General features: G+C 55.1%; 2 protein-coding genes across 2 annotated transcripts; one reads left to right on the forward strand and one right to left on the reverse strand.

Annotated features, from left to right (window-relative positions):
- Positions 1-3,336: 3,336 nt before the first annotated feature.
- Positions 3,337-5,539, forward strand: LGALS2 (galectin 2). The gene is made up of 4 exons (XM_054386943.1): positions 3,337-3,366; positions 3,820-3,902; positions 4,188-4,347; positions 5,369-5,539. The coding sequence occupies exons 1-4, from the start codon at positions 3,361-3,363 to the stop codon at positions 5,513-5,515; spliced, it is 396 nt and encodes a 131-aa protein (XP_054242918.1). The 5' UTR covers positions 3,337-3,360; the 3' UTR covers positions 5,516-5,539.
- A 2,891-nt stretch (positions 5,540-8,430) lies between these two features.
- Positions 8,431-10,909, reverse strand: CDC42EP1 (CDC42 effector protein 1). The gene is made up of 2 exons (XM_054387002.1): positions 10,468-10,909; positions 8,431-9,212 (listed from the first exon to the last, which is right to left on the reverse strand). Exons 1-2 carry the CDS (start codon positions 10,907-10,909, stop codon positions 8,431-8,433), a joined length of 1,224 nt encoding a protein of 407 aa, XP_054242977.1.
- Between the last annotated feature and the right edge of the window lie 2,049 nt (positions 10,910-12,958).

Raw genomic sequence — 12,958 nt, forward strand, 5'->3', positions numbered from 1 at the left:
TAACTTAGCCCTGGGGATGGAAACCATCTATCAGAGTGCATTTGAGCTCCTCATGGAGATGGGAGATGTCAGTCACTGTGACACCACTGCCTTTCTGATAAGGCAGGGACAGAAAGCAATTCTGAAGCTACATTCCTCCCCTGTGCTTTTGATCTGCTCAACTGCATGGTGCAGGTTCCCTCCACAGCTGCTCCTAACCCCAGAGAAAAGCGAGATGTTCCCATGTTTTAACTCTTTGTTTAGCTTTATCTGTTCTGCTCCTTATTTCTCACATCCTAAGGAAGGGAAATTGTACCCTACAGATGATGGGAGGTGATGCTGGTGGAGAGCCCACTGGAGGGTGTTGGCCTCTAAATCCCTTGCCCTGTGTTCAGGACATGGATGCTACTTCTGTACTTCCCACAGGGGCTCTGGCTGACACAGTGTCAGGGAGCTGGGGCCTGAGGGGTGGCAGATGATTCACCTCCAGTCCTTTATCCCTTCCCATTTAAGTTGATCTGAATGTGGAGACTTCAGTGCCCTTCCCTAGAGGAGCCATCCTGCCTTGGTTAACCTCTTAGGTAGATTAGTGCTCATATAAGGCACCAGTTTCCTTGTGCCTTGGCTGCTGCATCTCCTGGACAATCCTCTCCTGTACACACCCTCCATATCCACAGACCTGCTTATCCACTCTCCTGCTTACCTCAGTGTTTGACTGAGGTAAGTACTTTTTGTTCTCTCAGTCCTCCTCCGTTAGGAAGCTGGCTGGCTTTCAGAGCTTAGGGATCAGTTGGGTGAAGGTTGCAGCATTAACTGCTGAGAGGCAAACCAGTGCTTCTCAAACAAAGGGCAAACTGATTCTGTCAAACCTATCTGGGAATTTTTGTGACTATCAGGACAGGCTGGAAACCTCTTCTTGGTCCCATCTGAGCCCTGGCCTCTGAAAATCCAGCTGCTTGAAATCCACCCCACAGCCCTCTAAGGCAGGGAGCATTCCCACTTAGGCTTCATTAAGGAGGAAACCAAGTCAGAAACATGGCAGCTGCTGGGAGGAACTGCAGTCAGAGCCCAGATGAGGCTGGAGAACATGGTTTAAATCAGGTCACTGCTCGATATTTATTGTGTGGAGTTTTGCTTTTTTTCTTTACTCCCGCACTGAAATCCTTCCCCAGAGGCTATTCAAGGAAATAAATAGCCAGTGGAAAGGGACAATAGCTTGCTGTGGAGTACAAATTATATGAAGCAGTAGGAAATAATAGCAGAGTGAGCAGCTGCTGCTCACAGAAAGAATGCACGGTCGCTCCCTCCATCTCCCTTTGCCTTGAGCAGACAGCGATGCCTCGTCCACAGAACACACTCCTTCGTGCCTTGAGTGCAAAATGGGACAGGACCTTTTCTCCCCACAGTGTCCTCTTCCAGTGCCAAACTGAGACCACAGCCTTTTTTAGGGTGTAAGGGAATCTCTTGCCTCACCTCATGAGGCTTGGACTGAGACATTCCCACAGCCAGCATGGCTACCTCCCATTCTCTTCTCTCCCTTTTCCCTTCTGGACTGAGCATCGTGTTTGGTGAAGACCCACATCACTCCTGTGAGGAGCTGTTCATAGCTCATGACCTTCAGAGAAGAGGCATTGGCTGCCCTGTCCTCAAAGCCCTTTGAAGCCCTTCCTCAAAGCAGGGTTGGGAGAGATGGTAAGGACTATGGTGGTGTGCTGGTGTGGGTTCTGGGGGCTTCCCCCTGCCACAAAAGGCCCTGAGAAACCTCTCTCATCTAGGGTGGTTGGGCTACCTTGACTGTGAAGTGAGGAAACCTGTGGTTTTCCTCAGGGCTTCACACCTAGCTGGCTTGTCTCCTGCCCAAGTAGGAAAACAAAATAAATACTGCTGCCAGCAATGATGCTGCCAAGGATCTTGGCAGCCTGCTGGGGAGGATGGCATTCTCTGCTCTCAGCAGCCGTTTGGGTGCCCTGTGGTGGCCCTAGGCTATGGTGCATGAGATTCTGCTGTCCAGAGCACCTTGAGGAGCCTGAGATCTCATGGCTGTTCTTGGTGGCCTGGGATCTCCTGAGGACTAGGAAGAAGGCTAGAAAGGACTGTAAATCCCAAAACCTACTATGAGACCTCTGCAAATGGAGCTGACAGATTTCATAGGGTGAAAGCTGCTACTCTTCTGGCTGAAAGCCAATATTGCTGCCTTGGTCTTTTTCTTCCTTAAAGAAGATTTTGTTGTCGTTGTTCTGTTTTCTCCATGCAGAATTGCAGGCCTGCCTGTTCCCTGGTGGAAGCTCACCTTGCCCTCAGGTTGGGCATGACCCCCACCCTCATGCCAGTGATTGCTTGTCCGGTTCCTGCTGTCCCAAGGCACCCTCTTGGAACGTAGCAAAGCCTCCTCTGGTGTGAACATAGGCAACCCACACCAGTACAGGCCAGCTGCCTTCCAGCCAGCATGAACATCTGTACAGGACTCTCGAGAGACACTCTGAAGCAGGTACCTTATTAAAGGATTGTGCCTCTGAGGGTGGATCCATTGCTGGTGGCTGCCAGCTTCCACAACCATTGCTTATATGTTCCTCTCTCCATAGACCCTGCACCTCCTTTGCAGATGCTCTTCAGCCGGATTTCCTCTTTCTTTGGGATTTATGTTCCCATCATATCATTGTTTCCCTAGGCTCGCTGCTTTGCGGTGTCTGTAGGGAAGCATCAACCTGCCCCTTTCACCTTCCCTTCATCATCCCTATCACCACCTCCAACTGCACTGGAGAATTTCAGCTCTTCTGGGGGTCCCTAAAGTCTCAGCCCCTTCCTGCGTGGACAGCACATACCCTGCATGAGAGAGGCCATCTGCACAGGACTGGTTTCTGGCCGTGTGGAGGCTCAGCTCTGCAGACAAAGGAAGTCGCCAGCGCTGGCAGAGTTGCTGCCTGGTTTCCCACTATTGTTCCCAGTGGCAAATAAAAGGGGGGTGAACGCCCCTGCTGAGCACCGCAGGAGGGGGGTTAGCTTTATCCTGATAAGATCTCAGGGCCCCTCTCCAAGCCGTGAGGAGCCTCGTGCTGCTTTCCTGCCTGCCTCTTCCCACATCCCTGCCACTTGCGGCTCTACACATAGCTCTCTCTGCCGGCACGTCCCAGCCCTCAGGCAATACTGCCCACCGGGGAGCCGGGGAATAGGTTAAATCTCCCGAAGTCCCTAATGAGGAGTGCACATAGGGAAGCTCTTTCCTCAGATCAAAGTCTCAAGTCGGTGAGGCCTTGCAGAGGCGAGAGTGCTGTTAATGTGTAAACCACACGGAAGTCTAGGGGTGCAAGATCCACTGTTAGAAGCGTTTCTGAGCCAAACTACTAGTGCCTCCCTGCCTGGTTACTCTGCCCTCGGAGGAAGATGGCTGTAAGAGCTGCTGCTTCTGTCCTCTGTCTCTCAAGGTGCCCAGCTAAGCAAGGCTGAGCGAGGGACTGACAAGCTACAGACACCTCTGCGCTTGCCGCTTGCATTTCTTGGGCTGCAAGAGATGCTGCCCACCAAACCCTGAGTGGTGGCCCCTCTTTGTATCTCTGCTGTCATGCTCTCCTCTCCTTCTGCTGAGGACAAGCTTATTTTGATTTCCTACCTCTCTGATGTCTTTTCTTGCCTGCCGGCTTCACTCAACCCACTCCTCTCTCACTGAGAAGCCCATGCAAGACCTCCAGCATGGAGGGGTTTTGGCTGTGAGAGGAAAACTAGCTGAGAGCAGTAGATGTTCTCCCAGCTGGGACACCTTCTCCAAGCAATACCCTCTCACTTGTGGTGGCAGGGGAGGAATGGCTGAAGAAGTCCCACAGACTATTTTTTCCTCTGTCCTAGAAAAACTTTGAAATGTTGAACCTATATATGAAGACTGGGGACACCCTGAAGCTCAAGGGCAAGATATCTGATGATGCAGAAAGGTAAGTACAAAGAAACCACCTCAACTTGCCACAGCCGAAGGTGGGCTGCAAAGGGAGGTGGTTTTCCAGGATGGCACAAAAAGTGTGAGCATAGCTCAGTCTTAGGGAAGTCCCCGGGCCACCACTGTGGAGCTCCTCTGTTTCCTGAACAGAAAGAGAAAACAGGAAGTACTGAGCACCTGCAGTGCTAATGGAGGAATTAGGTGCAGAGCTCTGTGTTGGATCTCAAGCCTACTCAGACCCTATCCTGCATGTGGAGCTGACCTTCCTCCTGTTCACCCACAGCTTCAGCATCAATCTTGGCTGCAGCTCCTCAGACTTGGCACTTCACTTCAATCCCCGCTTCAACGAGTCTGTCATCATCTGCAACTCCTTGTCCTCCAACACCTGGCAGACAGAGCATCGTGATGACCACCTCAGTTTCTCTAAGGGCTCCACTGTCGAGGTGAGGGCTCTGTGCCAGCATGGAAGTGTGTGTGTGAGTGGTGGGGTAAGCCCCTGGTTAGCAGATTCTTGTACCCTAGTCCTCCCAGTCCCATCCAATGCCTCCTACTCCCTCCCAACAGCCCCACATCCTCTGGGGTTTTGGTCCTGATTGGTATTCCCACATCTCCTTCAAAACCCCAAGGCTTCCTCTGGGAGCTTTGTGTAAGCCTTGTCTGTTTCAGGCTCTAAGTGCTTCCTGTCCTGCTCAGCAGTGAGTGCACCAGAGGCATGTATGAAGGTAAAAGGGGTCTCTGAGAGCCAGGATCTTGCTGCTCTCTATTTCTCTCCCTAAGTTCCTCCTATGCAAACAGAGGCTTTGAGGCAACCCAGAGTTTGAAGGCATGTCCAAGAACCTCTCCCTCAGCTTGTCTGTCCTCACTACTCCTGAATCAATGCTGCCAGTCTCTTTCCTGCCTTCCTGCCAGGGATGCTATCCTAGTTGCTCTTTTACCCCAACTGATGTCTTGAGATGTTAACAGGGCTGCATCTAGGAGCAGTTCTGTTGCTGTGGAGAGGAAGCTTGTTTCCTCAGTCATGGCTGGCTTTTGGGGAAGGGGGTGGCAAGGTGGGGAACAATCTCTTAAGTGTGCAATGTCAAGTAATGCCTTCTTATCCTCTCTGCTTGTGTGTGTCACTGAAGTTCCCTTTTCCAGGTCCTGGTGAGCTGCTGAGGGCACTGCGGTGCCAGGTTTATTCTGCCCTGCTCAGAGCAGATGTAAGCCATGTGACATACAAAGACACACTTGAGTTCAACTGCTTTGAATTAATCTGAGTAGCTGAAAGCCCTAGGAGAGATCCTGTCCCTAGATCATAGTCTAGATACCAGCTCAGACTCCTGATACCAACTGCTTATTTCCTGCATCACCCTCAGCTCAACCCCCTGCACCTTGCTTAAAGGCTGTAGGGGCCAGGTCTGACCCTCATATCCTGGTGTCCTTCTTGTCCCTAATTCTTGCCCTTCCTCCCCTCTCTTCTCCCAGTTTGCCATTGAAATGAAGGCAGACAAATTCGAAGTGAAGCTGCCAGATGGGCATGATGTGGAGTTCCCCAACCGGCACAGCTACGACAAGGTCACATATATGAGCATCAAGGGAGGCTTCAGGGTCACCTCCTTCAAGCTGGACTGACAGACACCACTTTCTAGCTCTAATAAAAACCCAGTCAGTGAGAGAGTTCTTGCTCTAGTCATTTTGGCTTCTGTGAGATCTCTGGCTCTGTGGTAGTGTGTGAGACACCCACAAAACCCATGGTTTCTTCACTGACAGGAAAAGAGTCCTTGGTAGATGGAAATAGTTCCTGAATAACACCAGGATCTTTCCAGGTCAGACCAGGATGTGGGGTTGAATGGATAGTAGGTAGGGCAAAGCAATCTGTAGGTGGGGTTCAGGAGGAGGACGACACTATGTGATTGCTCAGGGAGTGGTTGTGTAATCCCTTCACAATGCACAATGTCTTCCTGCACTGAGTTTTTGGGAGGGAGGGAGGAAGGGGAAGCAAAGCATGGACCCCAGCAGTGTGGCATCTGATGCCACAGAAGTGCTTAATTAGATGTTGGGTTTGGTAATCTCAGGATATGGGTTTGGTGGGTTCCTCTTGGCTGCTCTCCCAGCCAGCAGGCAGGAGGAAGGGGTTGCCTTGTACAGGAGCGGTACCACCTGAAGGGGTGGCACGAGGAAGGCAGCACAGGTGTGCCCCTGAGCCAGCATTCCTGCCAGGGATAAGGAGTTGTCTCCTCTGACATTCCCCCTTATCTCATCTCACTTATCTGCTGGTGCATTCCAGCTGGGTTACCCATTACTCTGACATTTCCACACCAAACCCTACTCAGTGAAAGTAAGGTAGGGAAAGGCAGGGGAGAGGGAGGATGGGATTCAGACTGGAGTTAGGTGACTCAGCACCTCCCAGTCTGTGTCCCTTGCATGGGACTACAGGCAGTTAGTGCTGATTATCAGATGCTGCTGCTCTCATTAAAAAGTGTCTCATCAGGCTTGAGTGAGACTGATGTGTGACAGCAAACATTGAGGCACCTTAAGATGCATAGGTGGAAAGCAGAGCAACATCTCATGGAGATCCCAGTCCAAGGCAAGGTGGCAGTGCCTTTGCCTTTCCTCTCTGTTTCCTCACTGTCCAGTCTGTGGAACTTGTGCAGGTTGGGACTGTGGGGCTCTGCACAGGCAGAAGGTGTGTGATGGGCTGGAAGGGCTTTAGCCAAGCCAGCTTTGGGAAGGGTACCCTGCTTCAGGCTGCAAATGAATTGTTGCCTGGCTGAAAAGGAAACTTTGTAGTCTCCTGCATGCTGTTCAAGGCCTGGTGGGTAGGAGGTTGCTTTGGGTGTTAGCTACAGTGACTGGCAAAGTACAGGGATCCAGGGATCCCCAGAGGTGCTGGACAGTCCTGCTGAGAGTGGAGCACTGGCAGACAGAGCAAGGAAGATAAGGTCGGTGAAGCTGAAGGTGGGGAAGTTATTATCAAAACTTTTTTAATAAGGACAATAATAAGTGCATGGGATACAGAGTGAAGGCAGAAAGGATATTCCACAGATGCGGGTCTTTGGTCTGGAGCTTGTGTTACAGTCTGGGAAGCAGAGGGCAGGGGGAACTTGTCCTGAGAGCTGATCCTGCTGGGTATCAGTGGCCAGAGCTGGGGACTCCTTGAAGCTGCTGCCTGTCCCAGCTTGCTGCTGCTGGACAGCATGAGACAGCTGCCTGAGGAGGCAGGGGGAGATGGGTTTGCCCTTGTGTGGCACTCCTATGCACAACGCAACAAGCCCTGAGGAGCTCCCTGCCAGAAGCAGCCGGGCAGTGGCTGAGCTGTGTGGGAGCAGAGCCCTGCAGCCATGGCCTTGGCACCACATCCCCTGGCCACACACCCCCTCCTCCTGTCCCAGAGAAAAAGGAGAGGGGCGGGGGGGCTGTGAAGGTCCCTTCAGTGACCTCAGCCCCTGAGCATCTGGGCTTCACCCTGTGGCACAAAGGCCCTTCTGTGAGGGCCACTCTGCACATGGGACAGTGTAGGGGGCAGCGTGGGGGGCAGCTCGTTCCAGGGTGGCCATTTTGCCCATGGCTGCTCAGTGAGAGGGGATTAGCTGTCCCTCATGGGTACCCCTGGGAAGGGGTGCACTGGAAATGGGTGTGCTTGTGGGGAATAGAGTGAGGAGATGGGATGGAGGAAAGGTATCACAGTCCAAGTAGTTGCAGAGTCCCCTTTTCCTGAGCTCGGGGGGGGGGGGGGGGGGGGGGAAGGAAGGGAGTTTTAGGGCCTGAAGTGCAGAATTTGGTGACCTAACAACTTCACCTTTGCCTCCAGCTCCAAGAGTTTGCTGCTGTCCCTGCTGTGAGGGGTTGGTGCTGGAGGTTGGAAAAGGAGCCATCCTAAGTGATGCTCAGCAGTAGGAGGCAAGTGAGAAGGCCCCTACAATTATCTCTGTGTGCTCTCACCTGAATACTGAGTTCATGGCTCCTTTTTTTGGAAGGGAAATGAGAAAGCTCAGCTCTGTGGGGTTTGCCTGCCCCTTGAGCCCCCAGCTGACCTCCCCTGGTAATGTCCTATATGGGAAGGTCTTGCACTAGCTGGAGCTGCTGAGGCTCCCATCTCCTATGTGCCAGAGCTGTCAGAAATATCTGGGAGGACACCTCTGCTGGGAAAAGGCGTGGCAGGGGGCTTCAGTGGGAGGACAACACAGAAGCCTGGACATGCTGGTGGGGCCAGTCTGAGGGATGGGAGACAGGGTGCCAGGGGGAATGTGATGGGGTAGGAAGGGGTTTGGGGTTTCTTTGGCACATGGGAAAGTCCCTTTGGCTTCTAATAGCAGTGAGGATAGGGGACGTGATGCCTGGAGCTGCAATACACAGCCCTCACTGGCCCTCTGCAGCTGCCTGGCCAGCCCCAGGGAGACTCCTAGGAGGTCTCCTCCTGTCCCAGTCCAGCCCCCCAGTGCCCCCAGCCTGACAGGGGGCGTGCCTTAGAGTGAAGGACAGGGAGGAAGGCAAAGACCTCAGCACCAGTGCCTGTGGTGGGAGGCCATGATGGGGGGGATGGCCGTTCACACCTTGACTTCATCCTCCTCCTCCTCATCGGCATACTCAAAAGAATTGCTGCGCCCCACCCGGGCACCAGCATACCCTTCCTGCAGGCCACAGAGCCTGGCTTCCTCCTCTTCCTCTTCTCCTTGGTTCCAGGTGGCCTCAGAGGACTGGCTTTCCCCTGTCACTTGTGACCTCCAGGAGCTGCTGCTGGGGCTCTCCCAGGGGGTCTGCGTCCGGGCCTGCCGGGGACCCTCGCCCTTCTCCGAGCTCCGTGGGGTGCTGGTGCCACCGTAATGACGAGCCAGGACCTGGGCTGCCCGGTCAAACTCTTCTGTATCGATGGTGCAGTCATTCCAGTGCCCCTGCCATGTGGTGCCTCTGGGCACTGCCCCTGGCCCTGATGCCCAGGCAGGGTCCTCGATGGCATGTGCCTCTCCATTGGCATGGACTGACAGTCCTGGCAAGGAGCTGGCCCCAGACAGGCCGCTTTGCCCAGAGTGCTCCCAGAAGCTGAAGGTTGCCTTGTCCTCTCCGTGGGATTCCCCTGAGGCCAGAAGGACCCCATCGTTGGTCCCATCACTACATGGGAGGTCTGAGTCATCCTCCCTTGCCTCTCCTCCATTGGTTTCGGAGAAGCTCATCACCTGGAGGAGCTCGCTCATCAGGGAGGGCCCCAGATCCAGGCGGAAGGACAGCAGTGAGTCTGACTGCTTCAGCTCTTCTTCCCCAGGCAAGGCACCCTCCTGGGCCTTTTCCAAGCGAGGGACACGAGGAATGGTGCAAAACCCAGACTCTAGCCCTGTGGTGCAGAAGGGGACGGCTGGTGAGAGAGGGGCAGCTAGACAGGAGAAAGCCTGCCTTACGTCGGCAGGGGACAAGTGACAGAGGTCATGCTTCCATTGGAAGGGGTGGCCTCTGAAGGACAGGGAGTCAGTGTCTGTATGGACACCTTCAAAGCCCAGAGTTAAAGTGCAGGGTCTTCAGGTGGGCTCTGGTGGGCTTGGTAGCGTGCTGGGTAGGGCTGAGCCAGGCAGGTGGGACCAGGAGATGGCAGCATTGCCTCAGCTTGCCTTTCCTTTCAGACCAGTCTTTTCCCCCGGCAGCTGAAGGCCCCTCAGAGCCCCTCCAGGTCCCTCCTGAGACCCTTTGCTCCAGACCTTCCTCCCTGGGAAAAGCTAAGCCACAGTTCAGTGCTGTGAGCCTGGAGAAGAGCCATGTAGCTGTCCCATCCCACCCCATCCTTCCCACAACCCTTCTTCAAAGGTCCCTCCTGGACCTTGTCTGGCACGGGAGGGATGTGCACTCATTGGGGAAGGGGAGGATGGAGTCCTTGAGGAGCATATAGACATGGAAGGGCAGAGTTAGAACATCTGTGTGGATATGGGGAAGGCCATGCCTTGGATCTCCTTGCCCTCGCATGGGGAAGGCCATGCCATGGATCTCCTTGCCCTCGCATGGGGAAGGCCATGCCATGGATCTCCTTGCCCTCGCATGGGGAAGGCCATGCCTTGGATCTCCTTGCCCTCGCATGGGGGAAGGCCATGCCATGGATCTCCTTGCCCTCGCATGGGGAAGGCCATGCCATGGATCTCCTTGCCCTCGCATAGGGAAGGCCAGGCTATGCCATCTCCTTGACCTCACAACCTTAGTGTGGGCATCACCCTACTGTCCCAGTACCTTCTTGGCTTCCTTGGGGAGGCTGCTCATGGAGAAAACATAGGGCTGGAAGGGAAAAGGGGGCACCCCCTTACAACTGCTCCTCACAGGGTGCCATCTGTGTGGGGAGTGAGTGGAGGAGAAACCATTCATGCCCCTCTTTTGGTAAGCACTGTAGGGGAAGAGCCTCCAGTGGCAGGAGCCAGAACTGTGATGGAGAGCAAGGTCAGAATTACCTCCTCACAGGGATTGGAAGGACTGGAGACTTGCAAATGTCCTGACTCTGCTGAGAGCCTGAAGTCCCTGAGTGGGGAAACTGAGACACAGAGAGATGGAGAAGGGCAAGAGAGGCTGGGCGGTGCCTAGCCACCAGCCTCTGCCTTCCACACTTGGCTTACCGTAGGCCTGGTGAGTTTTGGAGAAGCTGTTGGAGCCGCTCTTGAAGGAGAACTTGCTGGTCAAGGGCCGAGTGCCGCCGCTCTCGTACAAGCCCTCGTTGAGCTGCGGCAGGGAGACGGCGTTCTTGATGATGGGCGAGACGGGCGGCGGGGCCGGTGACGCCGACGCCTGGTCCACGCTGCCGCGGCCCCGCAGCGGCGCCCGCCGGACGTGCCGCAGCGTGCGGGCAAAGAAGCCGTGGGCCTTGGCCGCGCCGTCCCCGCCATGGTTGCTGAGGAAAGACGTGTCCCCGAAGACGTCCCCGCCGCGCCCCACGTGCATGGTGTGCCGGAAGTCCCCCAGCGGTGGGCTGATCATGTCCGGCGTCAGCTCCGACTTCAGCCGCCGCTTGCCGTGGGAGCCTGACACCCAGCTGAGCACCGGCAGCTTCCCCAGGCTCATGTTGCAGCCCTCGCCCTGGCCCTGCCTTTGAAAAAAGCCTCCAGAGCAGCCCTCAGTGGGCTTCCAGCGCTGAGGTGGCCTCTTGCATCCCTGGCCTCCCCACAGCTCGTGCTCTGCTGCCCTCGGGGGCGCAGGTTATGTCACCTCGGCCTTCAGCGGGTCAGGAGGGTGCCTGTCCCCCTGCTTATGTGCACTGTGTTGTGCTCATGAAGTCATCTGTGGCAGGTATGTCCCCAGTGTCGAGGGTGATGGTGGTACAGAGGTGTCCCCAGAGGGCGTCCGGGGTCACCCTCGGCGCTGTGGAGACTTCTATGTGTGGCCGCAGGCTCAGTGTTCAATCCACTCTCTTCTGCCACCACTAGGTGGTCATGGGTGGAGCAGGAGGTGACAGGAACTTGGGGAGGCTGGCAGGGCAAGCACTTCGGTCCCCTTGCTGGCCACCTACACAAGATAAGAGGAATGGTGAAGCTCTCAGGGAGGATTTTCCCTGCCATGTTGACCGTACCCCCAGGCCTGGCTGGGGAGGTTAAAGGTGGTGCCTAAGCAGTGGTTGTCCCCCTCACCTGTCCCTCCTCATGGGGAGTTAAAAAAGGCTTTCCCCCAAAAAACAAAGGTCTCCTTCAGCCCTCTGACCTCCCTGGGCTGCCTCAGTTTCCCTTGCCTGCAAAGCAGCTTTGCTGGAGCCATGATGCAAGCCAGGCTGAGGATTTCCCTCCAAGGCAACATCTCTTCCCAGATCAGTGACCTGCCCAGCTGCCCAGGCTCCTGAAGTGAGAAACTTCTCCCTCCTTTTTGCTATTCAGATGAACCCTTGAGGAGAGGGTGAGGCCCAGGGACTGCGTGCTTCCTGGGGAGGAGCAGCAGTGGGGAGGCAAAATGCAATGTTCGTATATTGGCTTGTTTGTCCTCTTCTGGCTGAGTCCCTAGGTGCTGGGCAGACACTTCAGAGCAGCAGGGAGCTGGGGGTGCTCAGCTGCTTTGCAGGCAGGGAAACCTGAGGCATGGCAGTGGAGGTGGATGCTCGAGGTCAGAGAAGAAGGCAGGTGGAGAGGTAGTGGCTGGGCACACGACAGCAGGGCCATGACCTCCTTGAGCAGCAGGACAATCAGATCAGCAGATCCTCCACTGGCATGTGTGGCAAGAGGGAGATGGTGGGTTGGGGAAAAGAGAGGATTCAAGACACAGGGCACCTCAGAGCATCAATGGTCCAAGTGCCCACTGAGGGCATGTCCATCCTGGGGCTCAGTCCCCTTTCAGGGACTGCAGGAACAGGATGGACTGGGTACCTTCAGCAGGGCCAGCTGTGGAGGACACCACGCCAAAAGGAAACACAGAAGCCTTGCATCCCTTGGTCCCTGTGTGCTGTGTGACCCTCACTGCTGCATGGCCCTCATTGCGGCATGGCTCTGTCTCTGCCTGCCTCCCTTACCTGTCCCTGGGTCACTGTGGACAAGTCAGGCAGTGCCAGGGTGGCAAAGTCTCTGGAGAGAGGGAGCCCTGGTTCCTGGCTGGCTACATGTATTTTTGCTCTGGCCTTGGCCTTGTTTATTCACGCTGGGCCCCTCTTATCTGCCAGGGGTTAATGCCCTGAGAAGGGAAAACAAACCTCCTCCAGCAGTTCCCAGCACCAGTGGCTGCCTCTGTGGGTGGCAGTGGGGACATTGGCATGCTGACTTCTTGCTGCCCCTCTAGCTCCCTGGTTCCTGCAGGCCATGTCTGCCTCCTGCTCATGGAGGCCATGTGGTATTGCCTTGTGGCCAGTCTGGGGCAAGCACGTGGCAGATTTGGAGTGAGAGGACAACTGGGGAGTAATTTCCTCTCTCTGTCAGAAGTTCATCCATAGCTACTGGGTCAGGGCTCTCCTGGAGTGCAAGAAAACCATTGGGGTGGTCCCTGCAGCACAATGGGGTTCTCAGGACCACAGGGAGAAAGATATGACCCCATTTTTTAACTGTCCTCATGTCTTCCAGGAAGGCACAGGATCCCAAGAGAGAGTATTAGGTGAGTTACAGCCCTCCAGTTTTCCTTTCTCTCTTCACATTGGAGCCC

This window comes from Indicator indicator, chromosome 14, assembly GCF_027791375.1.
Source record: "Indicator indicator isolate 239-I01 chromosome 14, UM_Iind_1.1, whole genome shotgun sequence".
NCBI lineage: Eukaryota > Metazoa > Chordata > Aves > Piciformes > Indicatoridae > Indicator > Indicator indicator.

Coding starts and splice junctions, on each gene's coding strand:
- LGALS2 (XM_054386943.1), top strand. Junction 3,903..4,187: donor ATATCTGATGATGCAGAAAG/GTAAGTACAAAG, acceptor GTTCACCCACAG/CTTCAGCATCAATCTTGGCT. Junction 4,348..5,368: donor CTAAGGGCTCCACTGTCGAG/GTGAGGGCTCTG, acceptor CTCTTCTCCCAG/TTTGCCATTGAAATGAAGGC.
- CDC42EP1 (XM_054387002.1), bottom strand. CDS start 10,909: ATGAGCCTGGGGAAGCTGCCGGTGCTCAGCTGGGTGTCAGGCTCCCAC. Junction 9,213..10,467: donor CAAAACTCACCAGGCCTACG/GTAAGCCAAGTG, acceptor TCTGCACCACAG/GGCTAGAGTCTGGGTTTTGC.